The following is a 26,205-nucleotide window of genomic DNA, read 5'->3' as shown; positions in this document are numbered from 1 at the left end:
CTGGTCGCCGCTGCAGACCCGAGTGCCACCGCAGCGACCTCGGACCAGCCCGCCGCCGCGCACCGGGCGCACCAGAGCTTCGCCAAGCCCGCCGCCCAGCGAGTTCAGCAGCCACCCCTGAGCTTTGAGAAAATGGCCGAAGGAATTGCTGAGAGGGAATTGACCGACAGGAATTGGGATCAAGAAGACGAAACCCCGCTGGGTCCCGGGTCCGGGTGAGGCCGTAACCCTGGGTCCGGGCGAGGCCACACGACCCTGGGTCTGGGTGAGGCCACGCGCCCCTGGTTCCGGGTGAGGCTGGGTCCCGGGTCCGGGTGAGGCCGCGTGCCCCTGGGTCCGGGTGAAGCTGGATCCCAGGTCCGGGTGAGGCCGTGCGCCCCTGGATCCGGGTGAGGCTGGGTCCTGGGTCCGGGTGAGGCCGCGCCCCTGGGTCCGGGAGAGGCCACGCGCCCCTGGGTCCGGGTGAGGCCACGCGCCCCTGGGTCTGGGTGTAGCTGAATCCCGGGTCCGGGTGAGGCCGAGCGCCCCTGGATCCGGGTGAGGCTGTGTCCCGGGTCCGGGTGAGGCTGCACACCCCCGGGTCCGGGCGAGGCCGCGCACCCCTGGGTCCGGGTGAAGCTGGATCCTGGGTCCGGGTGAGGCCGTGTGCCCCTGGATCCGGGTGAGGCTAGGTCCTGGGTCCGGGTGAGGCCGCGTGCCCCTGGGTCCGGGTGAAGCTGGATCCCGGGTCCGGGTGAGGCCGTGCGCCCCTGGATCCGGGTGAGGCTGGGTCCTGGGTCCGGGTGAGGCCGCGCCCCTGGGTCCGGGAGAGGCCACGCGCCCCTGGGTCCGGGTGAGGCCACGTGCCCCTGGGTCTGGGTGTAGCTGAATCCCGGGTCCGGGTGAAGCCGAGCGCCCCTGGATCCGGGTGAGGCTGTGTCCTGGGTCCGGGTGAGGCCGCACACCCCCGGGTCCGGGCGAGGCCACGCACCCCTGGGTCCGGGTGAAGCTGGATCCTGGGTCCGGGTGAGGCCGTGTGCCCCTGGATCCGGGTGAGGCTAGGTCCTGGGTCCAGGTGAAGCTGGATCCCGGGTCCAGGAGACGCCACGCACCCCTGGGTCCAGGTGAAGCTGGATCCCGGGTCCAGGTGAGGCCGTGCGCCCCTGGATCTGGGTGAGGCTGGGTCCCGGGTCTGGGTGAGGCCGTGCCCCTGGGTCCAGGAGACGCCACGCACCCCTGGGTCCAGGTGAGGCTGGTTCCCGGGTCCGGGTGAGGCCGCACGCCCCCGGGTCCGGGCAAAGCCGCACGCCCCTGGGTCTGGGTGAAGCTGGATCCCGGGTCCGGGTGAGGCCGTGCGCCCCTGGATCCGGGCGAGGCTGGGTCCTGGGTCCGGGTGAGGCCGTGCCCCTGGGTCCGGGAGAGGCCACGCGCCCCTGGGTCTGGGTGAGGCTGGATCCCGGGACCGGGTGAGGCCGCGCACACCTGCGTCCGGGTGAGGCCGTGCGCCCATGGATCCAGGTGAGGCTGGGTCCCGGGTCCGGGTGAGGCCACACGCCCCTGGGTCCGGGTGAGGCCACGCGCCCCTGAGTCCGGGTGAAGCCATGCCCCTGGGTCTGGGCGAGACCAAACCAGAGGGAGTCGGACCTGCATTACCACCATTTGTCCACCATCCAGAGCTGAAAAGTCAGTGCCGACATGTACACATAAGGAACTGGTGGACATTGATATTGGGTCTCAAAAGAACTGTTGGTCCAGAAAGAAACTCACTACAGACTGATTCATTTGCCTGTCAGCATAACTATTATTGCTCGTCTCACATTTGGTTCTTATAAGTATATTTCTAGTAACACATGATCTCACTCATCTAGGGGAAATGATGAACAACATAGACTGATGAACAAGAACATACCCAGAAACAAGGAGGCATCGATCGGACTGTCGGGCCTCAGAGGGAGGGGAGGAGAGGGAGGGGGGAGGGGGGAGAGATCAACCAAAGGACTTGTGTGCATGCATACAAGCCTAACCAATGGTTAAGGACAACAGGGGGGTGGGGGCATCTGTGGGGAGGGGTGGGGGATGGGAATGGGGGGATGAGGACAAATATGTGACACCTTAATCAATAAAGAAATTTTAAAAAAAAAGAAATTAAAAAAAAAGTGACCGTCACGTGAGATTTACTGCCCTCACTCCTAACACTTTTATCCTTAAACTTTTTCTGGTTTCCCCTTGGAATTTCACTGTCCTACATGAGGACTAACTGCCCCCTGGTGTTATTTCTGCAGATCTACAGTGTAGTGCCTACCATTCTCCTTTTACCTCCTTGCCCACCTCTGGGGGAATCTATCTCCATCACAACTTCTTCTGTCAGAGTGGGATGTTCAGCTCTGATAGCAACTCGTGTATGTGGCTTTATTATATTATAAAGTCTTGTCTGTTTATGTTAAAATTATCTGCTTATATACGTCTCTTCCCCACCACACTATGAGCTGCACAGTTCTTTTTCATGTTTGTAGCCTTAGTACCTTGTAAGTGTTGGCAAAAAGCAGGCAGTCATTACAGTTTCTTTTTTGAAGGAATGAAGGAATGAATTTATAAATTGGGACAATCAGCTATCACCTAATAAGCTCTGCAACTTTAATAAAGCTGTAATCTCTAGGAGGTGGTGCAGAAATACCTTGAAGTAGGATTAAGAAGATAATTCTCTAACCTAGGCGAACCACTTCTCTGTACCTTGATTTCCTGAGTTATTCTAGAAAATATGAGACAGTACATTGTCCATTGAAAGATTCTTAACAGATGTAAACTGGACTATTGTTCTGGAGAATAAGCAAATTTTATTACAACTGCTGTGCTTTGATGTAATTTCGACTGTTTTACAAAATTTTTATAATAGTTGAAAATTTGTGAGGAAAGATAAATAACCATAAGTCAGCCTGTCATGTAACAGTATAAATATTTGAAACATAATAAACATAATTAAAAATTCTTATTTTAGGGTCTCATAATTTCTTTTCTTTTTTGGTTTTTTAATTTTGAATTTATTGGGGTGGCATTGGTTAATAAAAGTATATAGTTTTCAGGTGTACAATCCTATAATACATCATCTGTATATTGTATTGTGTGTTCACCACCCAAAATCAAGTCTCCTTTGTCACCATTTATCCCCCTTTTCCCTCTTCGCCTCCCTCCACCCTCCTTTCCCTCTGGTAATTACCATACTGTTGTCTGTGTCTAAGGGTTTTTTGTTTGTTTTGTTTTTGCTTAATTCCTTCACTTTTTTCACCCAGCCTCTCTACCCCCTCCACTCTAGCTGCTGCCAGTCTGTTCTTTATCTGTATTTTTTTCCATCTATATATGACTTTTGTACATGCTTCATTTCATTACCCCTCACAGCTTAAATTCCAGATTCATATTTTATTTTACTTTTAAGTTTTAGGTACAATTTTATTACCATTATTTTAATAGTTTTTGCTCTTGGACTTCCTTAATATTTTTCTGTTCCATGTATTTTAGTAAATAAGTACAGTTGAGCAGAATAATGGATATTATATGTGGTCTTGAAAGATAGTCTTTGTTTTTTATAAAATGTAAAATCAGTATTTTTTACTAACTGGTAAGATCTTATGTGTGCTGTTTGACAAGCCATTCTACCTCTTTGTGATTTATTTTCAATATCTATAAAATTGGGATAATAATTCTTATAGAGTTGTCAATATGATTAAATGAGGTAAATATCTGTAAATAACTTTTAAAAGTTTTCTGTACATAATAAATGCTCAATAAAAGTTTTCTTTAATTGTTACTGTTGACGATGATAGTGATAATGTACCAACATTTCTTTTTCAACCTTTTCCATATGTGACTAATTGTTTTATTTGAGCCCTTAGTAACACTGGACCATTAATTTTTTATTGCTACCTGATATTTCTCTATTATTTCTTCCCAATTTATCATAGAATTTGTTGGTTTTTTTCTAAATTTCTATTAAACTTTAGGATAAGTAATAGACAGTAATTTATATACGAATGTTGAATGCAGAATTGAGTGACAACAATCAAATGTCAAAAAGCTTTTTAAGTAATATATTTTAAGAAGTACATGTCGGAGCTCTTATTTTACTCTTTGAAAGACATCTGCTTAATGGAGATTCAAGTCTGTCAAAGTTAACCTATTTACCTGCCATTATATTCTACTTGACTATTAAAATTCCACTTTTTACATTTGCAATAATCTCCATACTTTCTGAAATTTATATCAGACTAGAGGCCCGGTGCACAAATTCGTGCACTGGTGGGGTCCCTCGGGTGGCCTGCGGGGATCACGCCCCAGCTTGTGCCCCCAGGCTCACATCTCCACTTAGCACCCCGCCTTGGCCTGGCGCCGCCCCCTCACCTGCTCCACCATCCCGCCTGCAGAGCAATCGATCAAGGCCAGCTCCCGCCCAGCTCCCTCAGCACCTGGGAGCCGGGCAGCAGCCCTGCCCCCTGCCACCACCACCGCTGGTCGCCATCTGAGGGGCAATTGGACCCCCGCTCGCACCTGCCTTGGCCTGGTGCCACCCGCTCATCTGCTCAACCATCCCACCGCAGTCCTGCTCATGGGGCTGGCAGCACCTCCACTGCTGCCCACTGCCAGCGCTGTGTCACTGATGCCTGCCATTTTCCGGGCCGCCCCCTGGTGGTTAGTGCACATCATAGCGAGCGGTCGAACTCCCTGTCTCCAGGTCAAACGACCGCCTGAGGGGACAATTTGCATATTAGGCTTTTATTATATAGGATGCTTATAGTGTAGCACCTTCACTCTTGAAATTTAGGAGATAATTTGAAGTAACTTTTAGTGGATGATATATCTTTAAAAAGTATATTATTCTTTTGAGGTGAATATAGATGACAGACTTTCTTTAAGAAAATAAATCACTTGCTTTTTTACCATATTCAGTTTGCAGCTAATGGTGGTAAATGTTTAGTACATGGGAAATGTTACAAGTAGCAGAGTCTAGTTTACACAAAGTCTTTCTGTTTATATTCTTCCAGTTAGAGCTGCTGCATACATTAAAACTTCTATGATTTTAGTCACTATCTGCTGAAATTTTTAATTTGGGGCATATTATGTTTATACCAAAGAACAAAACTGAAATTATGTAATTATCTAATTGAATCCATTTCACAATATTCACTGTTCCATAGTAAAAGTTGCTCTATAGTGTCACTCCTTTTAAACCATTTAATCAAAGTTTCTTAAAGCTTTAGTTTTTAAAAATGTAAATAGTGTAGTGGTGGAAGTTGAACTCTTTATTCATAGTTCACCAACCTTTCATTTATTAAAATTTGCATCTTATTTTCTTAGCCATAATTTTAAATACATTATTTTGATCATAAGAAGTTTCCAGGTTTTACTATGCAAACTTTATAATGACCATAATAGGTTTGTATATTATTTTGAGTAATTAGCCTTGAGGAAAAACATATAATTACAAGACTGGAGAATTGAGTGATTCTTAGAGGATTAGCAGTATACTTTCAAGGAACCAAAGAATTGACGATACTGATGTTTTATGGATAATTTCATTCAAAAGTGATGGTATTCCTTCTTGATGGGGATTTTTTTACTACTTTTGTCTGATCAGATAGGATCTGTGTCACTAAGAAAAGGAAAAAGGTTTTCCTGAAGAGATTATTAAGAATTGAAAAGAGAAGAGGAAAGGGTGGGGGAGAAGAGGGTAATGAAGGTTGTGGGTGGAATTAACTAAGATTATGAGATGTAGAGGCTTGCTATGTTCTAAAGAGTCCGGAGAGAAGGTGAGAAGGTTGTGGGAAAGAGAGTAGGGGTTAACAGCACTGTCTACACTCCATGAAGACACTTTTGGCACAAGGAAACCTTTTTGCTATTTGGATCCTTTTCGGTGTATGGATTAACCCTTTGCACTCGCTTACTTTTTTCTCGATTTCTTTATTCTAATGCTAACTGTGTCGAGTCACACTCGACATCCGAGTGCAAAGGGTTTAAAGGAAGAAAGTGTGTAATTAGTTAATTATATATCAGTAGGGAATGTGTAAATCATATGTTCACAACTTTAAAAAAGCATTGATTATGATTTCATGCTACTTAGGGAACACCTTTGTTATGTATGGTATGGAAATACTAATGTACTAGGCATATTTAACATTTTATTACTTTCTGCATTTATGTCTCCCTATTAAAATCTGAAAAGTAGAGATGATAGTATCCAAATGTGCCATGTTAAAAATGTGTCATTAATTATTATGGATACTATGAAAATAAAAGACTAACAAATATTAATTTTATTTAAGGGACCAGTCTAAGCTTTTGTCAGTTTGTAATTTCAATTTATGTTTCCTTTCAATAAGTTTCATAGGAGAATTTACAAAGGGATCCCACTCCAGCTCCGAGGTGAAGTCTGGGCTCTACTTCTTGAGATCCCAAAAATGAAAGAAGAAACAAGGGACCTTTATAATGTGAGTATCTGACGCCAACCTGTTATTTTGAAATTCAAAAGTAAAATCCATTTCTTTTAGCATTCAAGGTGATGTAAGGTATTCGTATCATCATTTGAAATTATATTAAAACTAGAGGCCCGGTGCACAGATTCATGCACCAGAGGGGTCCCTCGGCCTGGCCTGAGCCCTCTCGCAATCCAGTGTGTGGGTAAAGCAGATTCAGGGCAACAGTTCCCCAGCAGCAACCTAACCCACAGCTGATTCTGTGAGGAATTGGGCTCCCTCCTCACTGGGTCCAGGTGCAGGTGAAGCAGATTCAGGGCAACAGTTCCCCAGCAGCAACCTAACCCACAGCTGATTCTGTGAGGAATTGGGCTCCCTCCTCACTGGGTCCAGGTGCAGGTGAAGCAGATTCAGGGCCAGTGCCCCAGCAGCAACCTAATCTAAGGCCGATTCCGCGACTAATCGTGCTCCCTCCTCTACTGGTTGGAGCATCTGCCCCCTGGTGGTCATTACGCATCATAGCTACCAGGCGAACGGTGGGACAGTCGCTTAGGCTTTTATATATATAGACTAGAGGCCCGGTGCACGAAATTTGTGCACGGGGTTGGGTGGTGTCCCTCAGCCCAGCCTGCACCCTCTCCAATCTGGGACCCCTCGAGGGATGTCCGACTTGGATTGGGCCTAAATGGGCAGTTGGACACCCCTCTCAGAATCCAGGACTGCTGGCTCTCAACCGCTCGCCTGCCCGCCTGCCTGATTGCCCCTAACTGCTTCTGCCTGCCAGCAGGATCACCCCCTAGCCACTCCTCTGCCAGCCTGATCGACTCCTAACAGTTCCCTGCCGGCCTGATTGCCCCTAACTGCCCTCCCCTGCCAGCCTGGTCACCCCTAACTGTCCTCTCTTGTGGGCCTGGTAGCCCCCAACTTCCCCTCCCCTTGCTGGCCCAGTCACCCCTAACTGCCCTCCCGTGTCAGCCTGGTTGCTCCTAACTGCCCTCCCCTGCCGGCCTGGTCGCCCCCAACAGCCCTCCCCTGCAGGCCTGGTTGCTCCTAACTGTACTCCCCTGTGGGCCTGGTCGCCCCCAACTGTCCTCCCCTGCTAGCCCAGTCACCCCTAACTTCCCTCCCTTGCCAGCCTGGTCGCCCCTAACTGCCCTCCCCTGCTGGCCTGATTGCCCCTAACTGCCCTCCCCTGCCGGACTGGTCACCCCCAACAGCCCTCCCCTGCAGGCCCGGTCACCCCCAACTGTCCTCCCCTGCTGGCCCAGTCACCCCTAACTTCCCTCCCTTGCCAGCCTGGTCACCCCTAACTGCCCTCCCCTGCTGGCCTGATTGCTCCTAACTGCCCTCCCCTGCCGGCCTGATCACCCCATAACGGCCCTTCCCTGCTGGCCTGGTTGCCCCTAACTGTCCTCCCCTGTAGGCCTGGTCGCCCCTAACTGTCCTCCCCTGCAGGCCTGGTTGCCCCCAACAGCCCTCCCCTGCCGGCCTGGTCACCCCATAACGGCCCTTCCCTGCTGGCCTGGTCGCCCCTAACTTTCCTCCCCTGTAGGCCTGGTTGCCCCTAACTGCCCTCCCCTGCTGACCTGGTCACCCCCAACTGCCCTCCCCTGCCAGCCTGGTCACCCCCAACTGTCCTCCCCTGCAGGTCTAGTCTCCCCCAACTGCCCTCCCCTGCAAGCCTGGCTGCTGCCAATTGCCCTACCCTGCAGGCCTGATTGCCCCTAACTTCCCTCCCCTGGTGGCCTGGTCCCCCCCAACTGCCCTCCGCTGCAGGCCTGGTCACCCCCAATTGTCCTCCCCTACAGGCCTGGTCATACCTAACTGCCCTCCCCTGCAGGTCTTGTCCCTCCCAACTGCCCTCCCCTGCCGGCCTGGTCACCCCCAACTGTCCACCCCTGCAGGCCTGGTTGCCCCCAACTGCCCTCCCCTGCAGGCCTGGTTGCCCCCAACTGCCCTCCCCTGCAGGCCTTGTCCCTCCCAGCTGCCCTCCCCTTCAGGCCTGGTCTCCCCCAACTGCCCTCCCTTGCCAACCTGGTCACCCCGAACTGCCCTCCCCTGTAGGCCTGGTCACCCCCAACTGTCCTCCCCTGCAGGCCTGGTCACCCCTAACTGCCCTCCCCTGCAGGCCTTGTCCCTCCCAACTGCCCTCCCCTGCAGGCCTGGGTCCCCCGCAACTGTCCTCCCCTTCCGGCCCGGTCACCCCTAACTGCCCTCCCTTACAGGCCTGGTCCCTCCCAACTGCCCTCCCCTGCCAGCCATCTTGTGGTAGCCATCTTGTGTCCACATGGGGGCAGCCATCTTTGACCACATGGGGGCTGCCATCTTGTGTGTTGGAGTGACTCAATTTGCATATTACTCTTTTATTAGATAGGATGTTACTACATTGGGTTTAATAGGGCTGTTATCTGTTTTCTTGGCAGTTTTGTTTATTGCACTCTACTTCCTAAATTTTAAACAGATACTTCAGTGAAAATGTTATTTTCTGTATCAGTCAGTAAGTTATCAAGTGCTTTTAAAATACTTGAAATGATTAGTCAGTGTTGGGCCATATTCATAAGAAAAATTGACTAAGACCTGATTGTAGCTGCTTGTTTTCAAGGTAGTATTAATATAGAGATTTACAGTGCCACTTTTATTTATGGGAAAATAATAGAATTCAGTTTATCCAGCAACTGCTTGCATATGATTGACTGTTTTCTTCTAAATATGAGAAAGAAGAATTTTTTTCCCTGATGATTTTTAGGGTAACTCTAGGTTTTATTATTTACTAACAAGAAGTGAAACTGTGACTCAGTGATCAGTCATGTGTTCCTTAAATTACCTAATGCATAAAATTTACTTTTTTGTCATCTCAGCTATTTCCCTTTGAAACCTAAGTTTTATATCCATCTTTGAAAGGAGTAAAAAACTTATATCTAAAAATCAGTTTGAAATGTGTTCCTCAGAAAATGTATATAAATAGAATAAATTAGAACAAATGGAAAAATGATAACTTAAACACAAATTCAATTATAAAGGAGGCTTTGAAATGCTTTTTTGATATTTTCTTTTTAATATAGCTAAAATTTCATCAAGATGAAGGTAAAAAATACTGGCTTAATTTAAAGAATTGCTCATTTTGTATAAAAATTTAAAAATTAGCTGATTGGACCCTACGCAGACTATAAGTTTATGTCTTATGATTTTTAATATACATATTTAATATTTTTATTGATTTCAGAGAGGAAGGGAGAAAGATAGAACCACATTAATGATGAGAGAGAATCATTGATTGGCTGCCTCCTGCACGCCCCCTGCTAGGGATCAAGCCCACAACCCCGGCATGTGCCTTGATTGGGAATTGAACCGTGACCTCCTGGTTCATAGGTCAACACTCAACCACTGAGCTACACCTGCTGGGCTATGTCTCATGATTTTCGAGTTTTAAATTATTATTTTAGACTATTGATTAAATATTTGCTTGTAGTGTCATAGTTGTGCATCCAGTGTTGAAAATTGTGTCTGAAAGAACATATATGAAATCTAACCCCAGCACCTCCTAATTGTGTCTGGCATGTGGTATGTGCTCAGTAAATATTTGTTTAATAAAATAAGTAAATTACTTTTTGTTTGTTTATTTGTTAATCCTCACCCAAGGATATTTTTTCCATTGATATTTAGAGAGAGTGGAAGGAAGGGGGAAAGATATCTAGAGAGAACCATCGATGTGAGAGAGACACATCGATTGGTTGCCTCCTGCATGCACCCCGGACCAGGACCGGTGATAGAGCCTGCAACCAAGGTATGTGCTCTTGACCAGAATTGAACCCCAGACCCTTCAGTCTGAAGGCTGACGCTCTATCCACTGAGCCAAACCGGTTAGGGCAAGAAGTAAATTACTTTTATTCAGCATACTGTATTCATTTCCTAGGGCTGACATAACAAAGTACCACAAACTGAGTGGCTTAACACAATGGAAACTTATTCTCTTACAATTGTGGAGAAGACAGTCTGAAATCACATGATACTTGACTTTCTCTGACTGGCTTATTTTACTTAGCATAATCTTCTCCAGGATTTAGAAGCAGCCTAACTGTCCATCACTAGATGAGTGGATAAAAAAAAAAGCTGTGGTACATTTACATAATAGAATACTGCTCTGCCATAAAAAGGAAGAAAATTTTACTCTTTGCGGCAGCATGAATGAACCTGGAGAACATTATGTCTCATCATTATTTGTCTCTCTGGGGCCTAGTGAAATATCCTACAGATGGTAGAGGTTCAGTTCATAGTGGTTAACAACCTCATCTACAGCCTTAGTGGGGCTTAATAATCTTATAAGCCAAACCCACAGTGCTGGTTTTTCATCTAAATGCTTTCCACACAACTTCTGTCTTCAGTTTTGTAGGTTCATTGGAATCTATTTCTTTTAAATAAGATGTTTATTTTTATACTAGAGGTCCAGTGCACGAATTCGTGCACAGGTGGGGTCCTTCAGCCTGGCCTGTGGGGATTGGGCCGAAACTGGCAGTCTGCTGACGCCACTCCCACTCATCCCAGCCTGGCTGCGCCTGCCACTCCGCTGCAGTCTCCGCATGCCCATGACCAATAAGCAGCAGCGGGCTCATGCCCAGTCAGTTCCCATGCCATTCCCTATCCTGGTCCCAGTCCAGATGGGGGAGGGGCGTGCAGGGGGTGTGTCCGTGGGAGAGGCTCGCACCGCCACAGTGGTGCTCGCCAGCTGTGAGCCGCCCATTGGTCAGCTGAGCAGTGCTCCCACTGTGGAGCACACTGACCACCAGGGGGCAGCTCCTGCATTGAGCGTCTACCCCCTGGTGGTCAGTGCACGTCATAGCAAACGGTCGAACGGTCGCTAACCTCCTTTCATTAAGATAAGTAATAGGCTGCCCTAGCCAGTTTTGCTCAGTAGTTAGAGTGTTGGCCTGCAGACTGAAGGGTCCCGGGTTCAATTCCGGTCAAGGGCACATGCCTGGGGTGTGGTCTCGATCCCTAGTAGGGGGCGTGCAGGAGGCAGCCGATCAATGATTCTCTCTCACCATTGATGTTTCTATCTCTCTCTCCCTTCCTTTCTGATACCAATAAAAATATATATATATAAAAAGATAAGTAATAGGCTTGATTTCTTGTATTCTGCTCATTAACTTGTAAACATTCTAGGGCATAAGTAATGTTTCTGACCTTTTTTTTTTAACTGACTCAACTGGGCTTTATTTCTATCATGAAGGTTTTTTTGGTTGGATTTTTTTATCTTCTAGAGAAGCTGATATTATAGATGTGTTTGGATGTTTTACTTCCTTTCAACTAAATTTTATGTCAATTCTATTTTATCATGTCTTGTCAAACATTTTCTTTCTGTGTTTTGATATCTTATCTTTTACCAGGAGGCCTAGAGGGCAACAATTGAACCTCTTTACTTACCCATTACCTTTCCCCCAGATATTTAAAGAACACATATGTAGAGATTATTATTTTTAAAGCTAAATTTTTGTAATGTTTTCTGGACCAACTTATATTATAAATAGCATATAATAATGTATTAGTGGTCATATGATTCCAGTACAACACTCTTAAGTATCTTCCTCTGTCCTTGGAACTCTGAAGGGCACCATGGCTAGTTGGAATGTTTTAGAAACTACAGAACTGCTCTTCTCTGAGCTCCACCTCAAAACACAAAACTACATGTACACACACATCCAACATCTCTCTCCTTTTTTCACGTTTAGCTTAAGTCAGGAATTAACAATTATATTTTATGTATATTTTTGGAATTGATTTTAGCAGAAATATATATTACCAGCACACGGTCAATGGGTCAATATAACATATGTTTATAGATGGCTTAATGAGACTTAATCATGGGTAAGTATAAATTATATAAATTTTAATCTCCCATCTGATTAAACATGGGTAAAATGCCACTAAATCGACAGCAGAGGGTGTTTTAAAAGGCAAACCCACAAGGAAGAAAAAATAGAAGAGATAACAGCTGCCAATTTTTGAAAACCAGAATTCAGACAAATACTTTGTAGTCTTAGCAAACCTGAGAAAACTAATCATAGGCTAGTAGTGAGAAATTGGATAAGCACTTGATTTATATTTCAGAATCTCCAAAAGTCTTGATAATTACCAATTCCAGGTGCCTCTGGAAGTGGAAGTGAAGCTAAGCACAGTAGAAGTGGTTAAAAGTCTGTTGCCGAAGCAGTTAGAGCCCTTAAGTCTCCTTCCCCAACCCAAGCAGGAGATTGGAGGTTCACCATTTGGAGAGGGTAAAACAGGGCATTTGGGCTGGAGAACACAGGCATTGCCGAGGGCGGGCTGCTGTAATGCAAGCATGGAGGAACTGAATATCCTCAATTTGGGGCATTGCAGCCTTTCCTTCCACTCAGCTCCCAGAACATCGACTGCTGGGTGCTTGTCTTTTCGGCAGATCAGAAGAGCCTTCTCTGGAGAATCTGACCACCCTAAGAAAATTAACCCAAAGATACTGACTTCAGGGGGACCCCAGTGAAACTGCCCAGCCACTGAAGACAGTTGTGAATCCCCACCTCTGCACACAGAACTTCCCACCAGCTGTTCGTCTCCTACTTTTAAATATAAGAGACAACGAAGTATCACTGTTCATTTGAGGAAAGGAGCTAATATGAAAGACAAATGAGGACAAGTGGAAAAAAGGAACTTGCAAGAAACAGACTAGAAGAAAACAAAACAACTATCAATATCTTCAGAAGGATAAAAATAGATGTTGCATCCATAAAACAAGTATAGAATGCTCTTAAAGGGAACATTTGAGAACAGCAAAGAGTTTATGATTATAAAAATGATAATAGAAATGAAAGATTCTAGAGGAGGGTTGAAAATAACCATTGAAGAATTTTCTCAGAAAGTAGATTATGATGTCAAAGAGATGGAAAATAATAGAGAAAATATAAGAAAATTAAATGACAGCCCAGGAGATCCAACACTATAATAATAAGAGTTCCAGAAAGAGAAAATGGGAACGTGGGAGGGGAGGCTGGGGAAATCAACAAAGGAATTATTGAAGAAAATTGTTCAGAACTGAGAGATGTATGAGTTTTTAAGATTGAAAAGATCCATCAAATGCCCAATCCTGTGATAAAAATAGATCCAAACCAAGCACAAAAATGTGAAGTTTCAGACCTGGAGAGAGAAACTCCTATAAGCTTCTAGAGAGAGAAAAAACAGACTTCATATAAAGAAGCATGAATTAGAATGGAAACACTGGAAATTAGAAGACAATGAAGGCAATGCCTTTTGAGCAAAAATATTTTCCAATTTAGAACTCAAAATGACCAAATATTTAAGAAAGGAGGTAGCTATCAGACATTCAACGTTTCAAAAATACACCCTTTCACAGGAGCTACTGGAGGATGTGGTCCTCCGGAACAAGGAAATAAACCAGGAAAGATGTGAAATGCGGGAAACAGGGGACCCAAGCAAGGAGAGGCCTAGCAGATGGTGAAGGGAGACCCCAAGACACCTGTGCAGTAGCCCAAACTAGAGCAGGTCAGAAGGCTCTGGGAGCAATGTCTGCAAACAGTTGAAAATGGGAGAATACCCCTTCTATTTGAACATCACCAGAAGAGATTTATGCAACTTAGAGTGAGTTTGGCATGTGGTATTGTGACAGCTGTGTAGAAGACAAGCAAATCAAGAAATAATGCAATGATCAGCTCCAAGGAAAACAAGAATATTGTGTTGGAAAGAAAAAAAGAAATCATAGTAGACTACATGACTTAGCTATGAAGAGCTTTTACATAGCAATGCAAACTCCAAAAAGTTCTCTATCCAAAATTAGCATCTACCTCTATTGATAGGACAGGAGGGAAAAAGGGGATGGGAAAAGAGGGAATGGGAATAGTAGAGATGGAGCATGAATGGGAGAGAAACTTTTCATTGTGTATCTTTTTATGTTTTTTCATGTTTGAACAATGGGAATGATTTTCCTAAACCAAAAGAACTTTTAAAATGAAAATTATTTTACTATTTGTCATAGACTTTTCAACAGCTGATTTCCGTAAAAATGTGATTTTCCCCCTTTTTTTTCCTCTTCAGAAATTAAAACACAGAGCACGTGGTTGTTCACCTGATATCAGACAAATAGACCTTGATGTCAACCGCACATTTAGGGACCATATTATGTTTAGAGACAGATACGGTGTTAAGTAAGTAAAGTTTAATATTATGCATTGTAAATAGCCTTTGTAAATAGTCTGAATCAAAATCTTTATTAACTTAAAAAGTGAGTGTTTAGATTGTCTCCTAAAGACTAATAATCTTCATTCAGGTCCTGAAGTTTTATGCTTTGCAGATCATTTGGTTCATGTTGTGTGAAACTTAGGTTCAAAGTTAACTTAAACTTTTAAATTTTTTACATAGTTGGTGCTACAAAATTGTTAAAGAATCATTTAATGATATGTGAATTCTTAAAAATATGGCACTTTATTAAATGTCTTGGAAAAAAAATGAGAGATTGTGTTGCTTTTCGAGAACTGTGTCAGTGATAAATATATCCCTATAACCATGACCTCATATGTAGATGAAACTAAAAAAACTTTAGTTAGATGAATGAATGAAATGACTATGACAGTTATGAATGAAAGGTATAGTTTTGCTGACCTCTATATTGGTTAGGGTTCAACCAGACAAACAGAAACCAGTAAATATATACAGGTTGTCCCCAAAAATGTATATACACTTTAATAGCCAATAGCTCAATTTTAAAAATGAAATGTATTTTAATAAACACTGCCTTTATAATTATTCAAAGTGTGTGTATAAATTTTGGGGGGACACACTATATATTAAAGAGTATTATTGTGAGGAATTGGCTTACACAGTTTTGGGGGCTGACTAGGCAGGTCTGAGGTCCGAAGGGCAGGCAAGGGACTCTTGGGCACGAGCTGAAGCTGTTGACACAGGAGGAATTTCCTCTTCAGAGAAGCCACAGATCTGCTCTTACAGCCTTTTAACTGATTGAATCAGGCCCATACAGACTATCTAGGGTGATCTTTTCTACTTAAAGTCAACCAATTATGGATTTTAATCACATGCGCAAAATACCTTCTTTGTAGCAACACCTATTGTAGTCTCGCCAAGTTGACAAAGTTGACCATCACAGTCAACCCTTGTCAATTTAATTTCCAAATAAAACAATAACAAAGTTATACCTTGCCCTGACTGCTTATGACTGAATATGTTAACCCTTTCCCCACAAAGGATATCTGTTTACTGTTCTGCTTTAATATTCTATCAGTTAATTACTATGATATAAAATTAACTGTTGTTACTATATCTCATAAGGTGATAAGGAAAAAGAGAAGGGAGAAAAATATTTTAACATATACAAACATATACCAAAATAAGGATGAAATACTAATTTATAGTCTTCATTTCTATATTGGATATGTTGTCAGAGCTAGTTTATAACTCTTTCCACTATCCAGTCCCTAATTCCTTTTCCCTCAGCAAGTACTTCTACTGGCTGTGGTTATGTACCTGGTGAGGTGACCTAAACTTTTACTCCTAAAGGGTCTTGACCATTAATAATTCAGCTTGAATGGGATTGTTGTAGTTTTCTATTAACTTGAATCACAGGTTTTGGTAATGCTAATACCCTAAATGTTCTCCTATATTTTAGACATACTCTTCCTTATGTCCATTATGTAGTAGCATCTCAATTTCCCCTCAATAATCAGGATCAGTCATCCCAGCCACTTTTTTGCCTTTTGATTCAGAGGCAAGGGGAGCCAAAAGTGTGGGTGGCAGTCTCCAATTTCAGTTCAGTGGAATCGTTGTGTTTCCTGGTGGAAGCCTTCTAAGACCTCTAGACTGCCAGAGAGCCTATGGTTGATGGGAAGGGAAACAAACATTTTGCTAGTAGAATACCAGAGATAATTGTGGGTGGAGCCCTCCCACTTCCACCCCTTCAGTCTTAGACCCCTGGGTTCTGGCTATGGGAGAGACAGCACCATACATTGCAGGCTGATTTAAAGCATATACAACCTCCCGGAAGACATTGCCTCAGCCTTACAGGAATTGTACACCTAGCTGGCTAGCATGTAACTCAGGCCATTCCATGGTTCTGTCAGGCCAGTTGCTTCCATGGGGATGATTTTATAGTGAGAATAGTTCAGTGAAAGAAGGCAACAAATGTAAGTAATTGTGAAGCCTATTGCATTTTTTGGCATAAATTCTTTCTATCAAAATGAATGTTATCTAACCTCAAATTTATACCATATAGAAATGGTTAAAATTTGAACTTGGGATCATTTCTTTATTATATTAGTAATTTTATGTGGATTATCTATTTTCAGTCAACCTATTTTTTTAAGCTTGTAATTTTTAAAATGTGTGAAATAACTAAGTTGTGTTCAATATGAAATTTTTTTCCCCTTCTAGGCAGCAGTCCCTTTTCCATGTTCTTGCTGCATATTCTATTTATAATACGGTAAGTTGGAACATGTCTGTCTGTAGCTCTTTGGGGAGTATTCTGAGGAACAGGAGGAATCTTTCAGCACTCCCTTCCTAACAAGGCCCTTTGGGCTGAGTTTCTTCATCTCAGGACTAGATGGTCCCAAGTGTTTGATCTCTGCGGATCTCTTCAGGGCTCCTTACAGTGACCCTGGGTCTAGAGCAAAGCTGGTTTGGAAGTGGGAAAAATCACAGCATATCAGTGAACCTCACTTTTTCCCTCTTTCTCCAGCCTGTTTGCTTATTATTTTTGTGTTGTTGTTTGTTTTGTTTTTATTTTAAGCAAACAGGACTGGGAATGACCAGCAGTAGAAAGACAAGAAGTTGGTAGTTACATTAATTTTTGCTTTGCACTTTATGCATTCAGTGAGGTTCAACTAGGGTACTGCCAGTGCCTACTTGCTATTCCAAAGAGCAGGCTAAGACTAAACTTTCTGGTACTGGAACATGTTGTTCTTAAGGTATTTATCATTCTGGGGGAGATGATAATTTTAGGGAAGATCAATTAGGGTTGACCCTAATTTGGGTGTTAAATTAATGCTTGTTGACTAGGTTTCAGGAAGGACAGCCTTGAACCTTAAGATAAGTCATTTTTATTATAATGAAACCTTTAAGTTACAAGGGGTAGAAATCCCAAACTAGGGCAAGTTAAAAAGGAGTTTACTAAAGGAACTTCTCATAGAAATGAAGCAGTAGTTGGGCCTCCTGGGAGTTGGAGCTGGTGCAAATTCTTCGGTGAGAAAGAGCTACACTTTTTCTCTCTTCCTCTTGAGCTGACTCTGATTACCTCTGTAAACTGTTTATTCCAATATTTCTCTCTCTAGTTGCTTTCTTTGCCTACTTATCAGTTTTTCCATGGCTAAAATTGCATCTGCAGACTCACCATGACCACTCTATTCAAGGACACACTACCATCTGGTTACAGTCTCTGTGGCTTTATTCAGATTTCCTGGAAAGAGTTTGTGATTAGCCAGTGCAGCCAGTTAATCATTCCCCTGGGGTCAAGTGTCCTCTTCTGCTCCATAAGCTTTGGTTCATGTACACCTAAGGCCACTTGATGAGCAGGGGACATGGGGAGAGTGGGCAGTTCTCAGAGTAGGGGCACAGGCTGCGAATGTGTGTACATAAAGGTCCAGAAGTCTAGAGAAGGCAAGACAGTGAAGTGGGAATTGTAGGAGGAGAGAGATTTGCCAGCATCTGAGCAAAGAAGAGGAATATTGAGCTGAGAATCTATACTAATAAAAGGGTAATATGCTAATTAGACCGGACATCTTCCAGACATCCTTCCTGACAAAGCTGGGGGGCTTGGCCAGCCTGCAAACCGCCAGCGGCCCCTCGCCCCGCCCCCCAATGGGAACCCCCCACCCTGATCAGGGGCGTGGCCAGCCTGCAAACCACCCCCAGCTCTTCACCCAGGCCGGCCCCGCCCCCAGCGGGGACCCTCACACCAATCAGCAGTGTAGCCGGCCTGTACACTGCCCCAGGCCACTTGCCCAGGCTGGCACCAGGCAGGGACCCCCACTCTGATCGGGGGTGTGGCCAGCCTGCAAACTGCCTGTGGCCCCTTGCCCAGGCCAGCCCCATCCCAGCGGGGATCCCCACCCCGATCTGGGACCCACTTCAGGGCAGGCCAGCCGGCCCCCACCCGTGCACCAGGCCTCTATCCTATATAATAAAAGGGTAATATGCAAATTGACCCTAATGGCAGAACGACTGCTGGACCAGTCACTGTGAGGCACACTGACCACCTCTTGGTCCCTTTCCCCAGCCAGCAGGCTCCAACCCCCAGATGGACACCCGTTGTGAGGCCAGGGCTGGCGAGCAGGCGGGAACAGCCGACCTCTCGGTCCCTTCCCCTAGCCGTCAGACACCGATCACCTGATGGCAAATGGGGACCAGGGGTGGGTGGCAGCAGGGGGCCGGGCCGGCTTCGGGCAGCTAGGGAAGATGGCCCTGATCGCAGGCCAGGCCTAGGGACTGTGCCCATGCACAAATTTCATGTACCGGGCCTCTAGTCATATATATATATATATATAACTGTTAGTGCTCTTTACAGAAGGTATAACAGTATTGAACAGTATTACCCCAGAATATATTGTTGGCATTTAAAATTTTTTATGGAATTGCTCATTCAAGAATGTATTTAGGCATTTTCTGATATTTTATAGGTCAGTTTTATATGTGCATATGCATGTAATTTGATCTTAAAACCCCCAGTTTCTTTGTTCTCATTTGTTCTTCAGGAAGTTGGATACTGTCAGGGGATGAGCCAGATCACAGCTTTACTCCTTATGTATATGAATGAAGAAGATGCCTTCTGGGCCCTGGTCAAACTCTTCTCAGGCCCCAAACATGCCATGCATGGTAAGAAAGCCCCATAGTTATCTTAAATAATAAGCAAGGGAGGGTGAAAGAAGGTAAATTAAAGCACAAACTCTGGAAAATGCTTGGTAGAGTTAAGTACAAAAACTTACTGTCTGGGGCTCATTCAGTGTTAATTAGTGTTTGTTACTAATTTTTTATTTCATTCTTCTTTATTGAACTCTTCTAAATTTTTCTGTTCACATTTATATTCCTTTGTGTTTACCCCAGAGTATATTGTTGGCATTTAAAAATTCTTTTTTTAGTTGCCCCTCCAATCAGAATAAACTAATTCAGAAGTGTTTAAAGAAAAGGTACATAATAACTAAGTAGTTTTGTAACAAGTGTGTGTTTTAGTTTTTTCAGCTGTAAAATTTATTCCATTTTACATAAAAGGTTGGTAACACATTCTGGATACTTTTTGTTTTTTAAGTTAGAAGATTGATTTTAATAACCATGTTCTTATCTTTGCAAAGTATATGCAATAAACTTTATTTAAGAATTTGGATTCCAACTTGTCTTGGAAATAAAAGTGACATTTGTCCAAATAGTGCAAAATTATTTTCCCAGTGCCATTCATGTGATAATACCAAATAAAAGCAAAATCTAACACCAAGCACTCCAAGAATGGGTCATGTAAGTTCTGTTGGTGAATATTTAGACCTATGTTGTAGGGAACCTGCCACATGTTTAAAGTGACATTTTAACATCACTTTCCATAGTTTACAGTTTATTAAATCTCACATGACCTTCCATAGTTTATAATTTATTAAATCTCACATTCTTACTATGTGGGTTGGGGGGGTATTTTGTATGTGTGTGGTCTGTGTGTGTATGCATGCGCCACATGCACACTCGTGTGTGTTAGCATTTGGCTATTTCCCTTAGTGTTCCTTGTGAATTTTTAAAAAAATAAAGACTATCTCTATGGCAACTTTGATGAGCAGGGGACATGGGGAGAGTGGGCAGTTCTCAGAGTAGGGGCACACTACTTTGAGTGTGAATAGACTCCAATAGTCTGACATATTACATTGAACTGCCATCCAATAGACAGCATCATTTAAAAAGCATCTTGAAAGAAAAATAACTCTGCCTTGTATCAGTTTTTATTTTGCTTTACTATGGGATGGTGTTGCTGATATATGTTGAACTACAGTGGAATGTTACAATTTAAGTATACATAAATATGTAGAAGACTGCCCATTCTTTTGAAAAGTTATTTTTTTTTTGCATTTCATATATGTAAGTATTACTTATAAATGTATACAATAAAGTGAGGGCTGAAGAAAATGAGATTTAAAATATCAAGTCTAGGATATCACTGAAAAGTGAAGAAAAATTAAGTATCTTAGCTAGTACTTGTTATTGAAGGGCATTACTTTTAAAATCATACTTCTTGAGATTCTTCCAGTTTCCATCCCTACCAAATTGACCATGAAAGTGGCACAAACAGAGATATGGATTTTTTTATGAAATCATTTCACTGGAAAATATTACTAGGGGAGGAATAGAATCTCTGTCTGTGGAAACTTTTACACACACCTTAGAAAACAGAATTAGTTATGAACTAGCCCTTCCCCAAAATACATAAAGCAGTGTTTCCCAAAAGTGTGTGAGGAACATAGTTTTACTTTGGGAAACAGATGTTTTGTGGGTAAAAGCGGTCTTCGGGATCAAGTAAGTCTGGAAGACTGAGTTAAACAAAGAAAAATGATTCTTTAGACTATAAAACAACTGAGAAACTTTAAGAAGCTCATACATCAGGACTATCTAGGGAGGACATATGTAACACACAGTATTTGCCCTGGATTCTTTTTTTAAAAACAACATTAACATCTTTCAAAGTTATATAGAACCCAGGTTGTTAAATACGAATATGGAAAAATTGTAAATCCATTAAGTATATATCCTTTTTAATGGAATGTGTAGAATATTGGAAAGGAAACTTGTGAATAAAAATAGATGTAAGGTTCCATGAATTAAATACACAAAATTAATACAGACTTACTATTTACAATTAGTTGCCATCTAGAAATCTTATACATTACTAGAGGCCCAGTGCACGAAACTCATGCACTGGAAGGGTCCCTAGTGGCTTGCGGCGGCCAGCTGGGGCCTCCCTCCCTTCCCCCGGCTGGCCCTGCCCCCTGGTCAAACTCCCAGTAAAGGGGACAATTTGCATACTACACTTTTATTATATAGGATATTGTATAATCAGGTGGGGTAAAATTCCATTTTTGATGTAACATTGATCACATAGTGCCAATGTATTTTATCTGCTGTTAAATATCACCTATAGAAAGATTAAAAGTGATAAAAAAAAAACTTTGGAAGCATGATACTAATTAAATTGTTAAGAGTAAATCTTGAAAAAGTAGTGAAATGTTTGTTATGTAATATATTAACAGTAAAACAAAATGATAAGAAATCAGAGTTAGAATAACCTATAAAAATTTGCACATTTAAGATATGGCCCAATACTTTAAGAGAACAGATAATCCTATCTAATAAAAGGGTAATATGGAAATTGACTGTCACTCCAACACACAAGATGGCCACCCCCATGTGGACACAAGATGGCCGCCACAAGATGGCCAGCAAGGGAGGGCAATTGTGGGCGATCAGGACAGCAGGGGAGGGCAGTTGGGAGGGACCAGGCCTGAAAGGGAGGGCAGTTAGGGGTGACAGGGCCAGCAGAGGAGGGCAGTTGGGGGGACCAGGCCTGCAGGGGAGGGCAGTTGGGGGCAACCAGGCCTGCAGGGGAGGGCAGTTGGGGGCAACCAGGCCTGTCGGGGAGGGCAGTTAGGGGCAACCAGGCCTGCAAGGGAGGGCAGTTGGAGGGGACCAGGCCTGCAGGGGAGGACAGTTGGGAGGGACCCGGCCTGAAGGGCAGGGCAATTGGGGGGCACCAAGCCTGCAGGGGATGGCAGTTGGGGGGGACCAGGCCTGCAGGGGAGGGCAGTTGGGGGGGACCAGGCCTGCAGGGGAGGGCAGTTGGGGTGGGACCAGGCCTGAAGGGGAGGGCCATTGGGGGGAACCAGGCCTGAAGGGGAGGGCCATTGGGTGGACCCAGGCCTGCAGGAGAGGGCAGTTGGAGGGGACCAGGCCTGCAGGGGAGGAAAGTTGGGGGCAACCAGGCCTGCAGGAGAGGGCAGTTGGGGGGGGGGGGCGGCAGGCCTGCAGGGGAGGGCATTTGGGAAGAACCAGGCCTAAAGGGGAGGGCAGTTGGGAGGGATCAAGCCGGAAGTGCAGGGCTGTTGGGGGGGACCAGGCCTGAAGGGGCGGACAGTTACGGGGGACCCAGGCCTGCAGGGGAGGGCAGTTGGGGTGGGACCATGCCTGAAGGGGAGGGCATTTGGGGGCAACCAGACCTGCAGGAGAGGGCAGTTGGGGAGGACTAGGCTTGAAGGGGAGGGCAGTTGGGGGGGACCAGGCCAGCAGGGGAGAACAGTTAGGGGTGACCAGGCCTGCAGGGTAGGGCAGTTGGGAGGGACCAGGCCTAAAGGGGAGGGCCATTGTGGGGGACCAGTCCTGTAGGGGAGGGCAGTTGGGGAGGACCAGGTCTGCAGGGGAGGTCAGTTGAGGGCAATCAGGCCAGCAGGGAAGAGCAGTTGGGGCGACCAGGCTGGCAGGGGAGGGCAATTAGGGACGACCAGGCTGGCAAGGGAGGTCAGTTAGGGGTGACCAGGCCGGCAGGGAAGGGCAGATAGGGGTGACCAGGCTGGCAGGGGTAGGCAGTTAGGGATGACCAGGCTAGCAGGGGAGGGCAATTAGAGGCAATAGGGCCACCAGGGGAGCAGTTAGGCTTTGATCAGGCTGTCAGGGGAGTGGTTAGGGGGTGATCAGGCTGGCAGGCAGAAGCGGTTAGGGGCAATCAGACAGGCAGGCAGGCGAGTGATTGGGAACCAGCAGTCCTGGATTGTGAGAGGGATGTCCAACTGCCTGTTTAGATCTGAACCCACCGGGATCGGGCCTAAACAGGCAGTCGGACATCCCTCGAGGGGTCCCAGATTGGAGAGGGTGCAGGCTGGGCTGAGGGACACATGCACCTACACCCACCGCGCCCATGCACAAATTTCGCATCTAGTCTAATCTTGATAAATCACTTCAGTTTTCATTTTTTCTTAGTTTCTTTGTTTTCCTTTTAATTCAGAAATATTCTGTCCTCTTTTATATTTTTACTAGAAGCCCAGTGCACGAAAATTGTGCACAGAGGGGGGATTCCCTCAACTCAGCCTGCACCCTCTCCAATTGGGGACCCCTTGCGGGATGTCTGACTGCCATTTTAGGCCCGATCCCAGGGATCGGGCCTAAACCGGCAGTCAGACATCCCTCTCACAATCTGGGACCACTGGCTCCTAACTGCTCACCTGCCTGCCTGCCTAATCACTCCTAACTGCCCTCTCCTACAGGCCTGATGTCGCCCCCAACTGCCCTCCTCTGCTGGCCAATTTGGTTCTGATTGGTCGGTTCCTATGCCAGCGTCAAAACTTCACCTCCTAGGCAGCCATTGGCTTCCCACAGCACCCAGATTTGGTTCTCATTGTTCGGTTCCTATGCCAGTCAGCATCCAAAGCTCTGCCTCCTAGGCAGCCATTGGTTCCTCACAGCACCCACCTTTGGTCCTGATTGGTCGGTTTCTATGTCAGTAAGCATCAAAAGCTCCGTCTCCTAGGCAGCCATTGGCTCCCCACAGCACCCACCTTTGGTTCTCATTGGTCAGTTCCTATGCCAGTCAGCGTCAAAAGCTCCGCCTCCTAGACAGCCATTGGCTCCCCATAGCACCCACCTTTGGTTCTGATTGGTCGGTTCCTATGCCAGTCAGCATCAAAAGCTCCACCTCCTAGGCAGCCATTGGTTCCCCATAGCACCCACCTTTGGTTCTGATTGGTAGGTTTCTATGCCAGTCAGCATCTCCAGGCCTATCTCTGGGCCTGATCAAAGAGGCCGGGGAGAGAAAGAAAAGCCTGGCTGCTGGCAAAGATCAGAAAGAAAGAGGGAGAGAAAGAGAGAGGTAAGTACACTGATCAACAGCTTCCACTGAGGCTGCAGATCAGACCCTGACTCACTTTCTGGATCTCAGCCACCTGAGCAGTCAGTGTTGGGTGGCCAGGCTGCACCTGGGCAACCCAGCGCTGACTTCCCGATGGTCTACGTTTGGTCGCAGGTTTGGCCCCTTCCCAAGCCCCAGGCTTTAGGCTTGGGAAGCGCACCCACCCCTGCTCCCTCCGCCCCGCCTCTCCCCCTCCTATCGCAGGCTCGGCCCCTCTGATGGCTGGCTGGGAGTGACCTGGGTGCCAAGGACGTTCCTGGGACCCAGGTATGTATGCAAATTAACCTCCATCTTTGTTGGGTTAATTTGCATACCCACTCTGATTGGCTGTGGGCATAGTGGAGGTACGGTCAATTTACATGTTTCTCTATTATTAGGTAAGATAAGGTTATAGGAGATCTTTAAAAAGTAAATACTATGCTACAGGGTTTTATTAATCAAAGCTCATACACAATTATTTTTTTGGTGGGGAGGAAAAATATTTTGGTAACTACTGGATTTATTTTTTGTTGTTGACAGTTAAAAATGAAAAAAAGATTGTATTTTAAAATAGGAATTTTTGTTGGTCTTATTTAAGAAATATTATTTTTATGTTTGTATTCTAGGCTTTTTTGTCCATGGTTTTCCTAAACTCTTGAGGTTTCAAGAACATCATGAAAAAATACTGAATAAATTTCTGTCCAAGCTTAAGCAACACTTGGTAGGTAGACGTGACATTGACTTAAACCCACTTACACCAAGAATAAAGCTAGCAGAATTGAGTGCAGCATTTGGTCCCAATTACCTTATCAATTTATATTGTTGTCCATTTCATTTAGTATGCAGTTATAATTCCCAGTTGTTTAAAGAACATTGGATTTGTGAAATTTAATATTGATCAACTATCACAGCCCTAACTCAAACTTCTTTGAAGCTGATATATACAGCTTTTAAAGATATATGATATTTCAGTAATTTTGAAGCTATTTTTTAAAGATTTTTATTGATATTTTAGAGAGAGAGAAAGGGAGAGGGAGAGAGAGAAGCATCAATGTGAGAGTGAGACATTGTTTGGCTGCCTCCTGCAATCCCCCTAGGAGGGATTGAAATGGCAACCTGGGCATATGCCTTGATCAGGAATCAAACCAGTAATCTTTTAGTAAACAGATTGATACCCAACCAACTAAGCCACACTGGCTAGGGTTTGAAGGTGTTTTATTGCACAAAAAGTATTTTAAAGGTATATAAACTTGTCCTTGGTGAACCATATATATGATCTATGATAAAACAGTAGTTTAGTAAAGCAAAGATACTTCACTATAAACTATATTAAAGAGAATCAAAATGTTGTATTACAATCCTGTCATAAGAAGGATTTGATTTTCAAAAGTAAAAATGAGAGAGGAGAGGAAACAAAAAGAGAAAAAATAGAAATCCTCCAGCAACATGAAAAAAGATTTGTAATGAAATGGTTTTATGTGTAGCTTTGACAGCTAACCCCCCCACAGCTTTCGTAAATTTTAGTGTTATATGTCATGTTTTGTTTGCTACAATCCAGAAATTATGAAGTCTTTGTTTTTTCAGGATTCTCAAGAAATCTACACAAGTTTTTATACAATGAAATGGTTTTTTCAATGTTTCCTTGATCGTGTGAGTATTTATTTACAAAACCCAATCGTGAAATTACAAATATCAGACAGGGCAAACTACTAATCTTATTTCTGTCTGTTTTTAATTATAGACTCCCTTTACGCTAAACCTCAGAATATGGGATATCTACATCTTTGAAGGAGAACGAGTTCTTACTGCTATGTCTTATACAATCTTAAAATTACACAAAAGTAAGAAAATGTTTAACTATAAAGATTTCACAAAAAT

At 44.5% G+C, this 26,205-nt stretch overlaps 1 protein-coding gene across 2 annotated transcripts in view; it reads left to right on the top strand.

Annotated features, from left to right (window-relative positions):
* USP6NL (USP6 N-terminal like) overlaps positions 1–26,205 on the top strand; it is a 203,581-nt gene that overhangs the window by 146,393 nt on the left and 30,983 nt on the right. For both annotated transcript variants that reach the window (XM_079768777.1, XM_079768778.1), the window contains 7 exons: positions 6,348–6,455; positions 14,517–14,626; positions 16,863–16,911; positions 19,178–19,298; positions 24,954–25,048; positions 25,912–25,977; positions 26,069–26,168. In XM_079768777.1, coding sequence (XP_079624903.1) covers positions 6,348–6,455; positions 14,517–14,626; positions 16,863–16,911; positions 19,178–19,298; positions 24,954–25,048; positions 25,912–25,977; positions 26,069–26,168 — 649 coding nt within the window. The remainder of the gene's footprint in view (positions 1–6,347; positions 6,456–14,516; positions 14,627–16,862; positions 16,912–19,177; positions 19,299–24,953; positions 25,049–25,911; positions 25,978–26,068; positions 26,169–26,205) is intronic.

This window comes from Cnephaeus nilssonii, assembly GCF_951640355.1.
Source record: "Cnephaeus nilssonii genome assembly, chromosome: 1".
In the NCBI taxonomy this organism is placed as follows: Eukaryota; Metazoa; Chordata; class Mammalia; order Chiroptera; family Vespertilionidae; genus Cnephaeus; species Cnephaeus nilssonii.
Note: the sequence above shows the minus strand (reverse complement) of the source record. Positions and strands in the feature narration are given on the sequence as shown.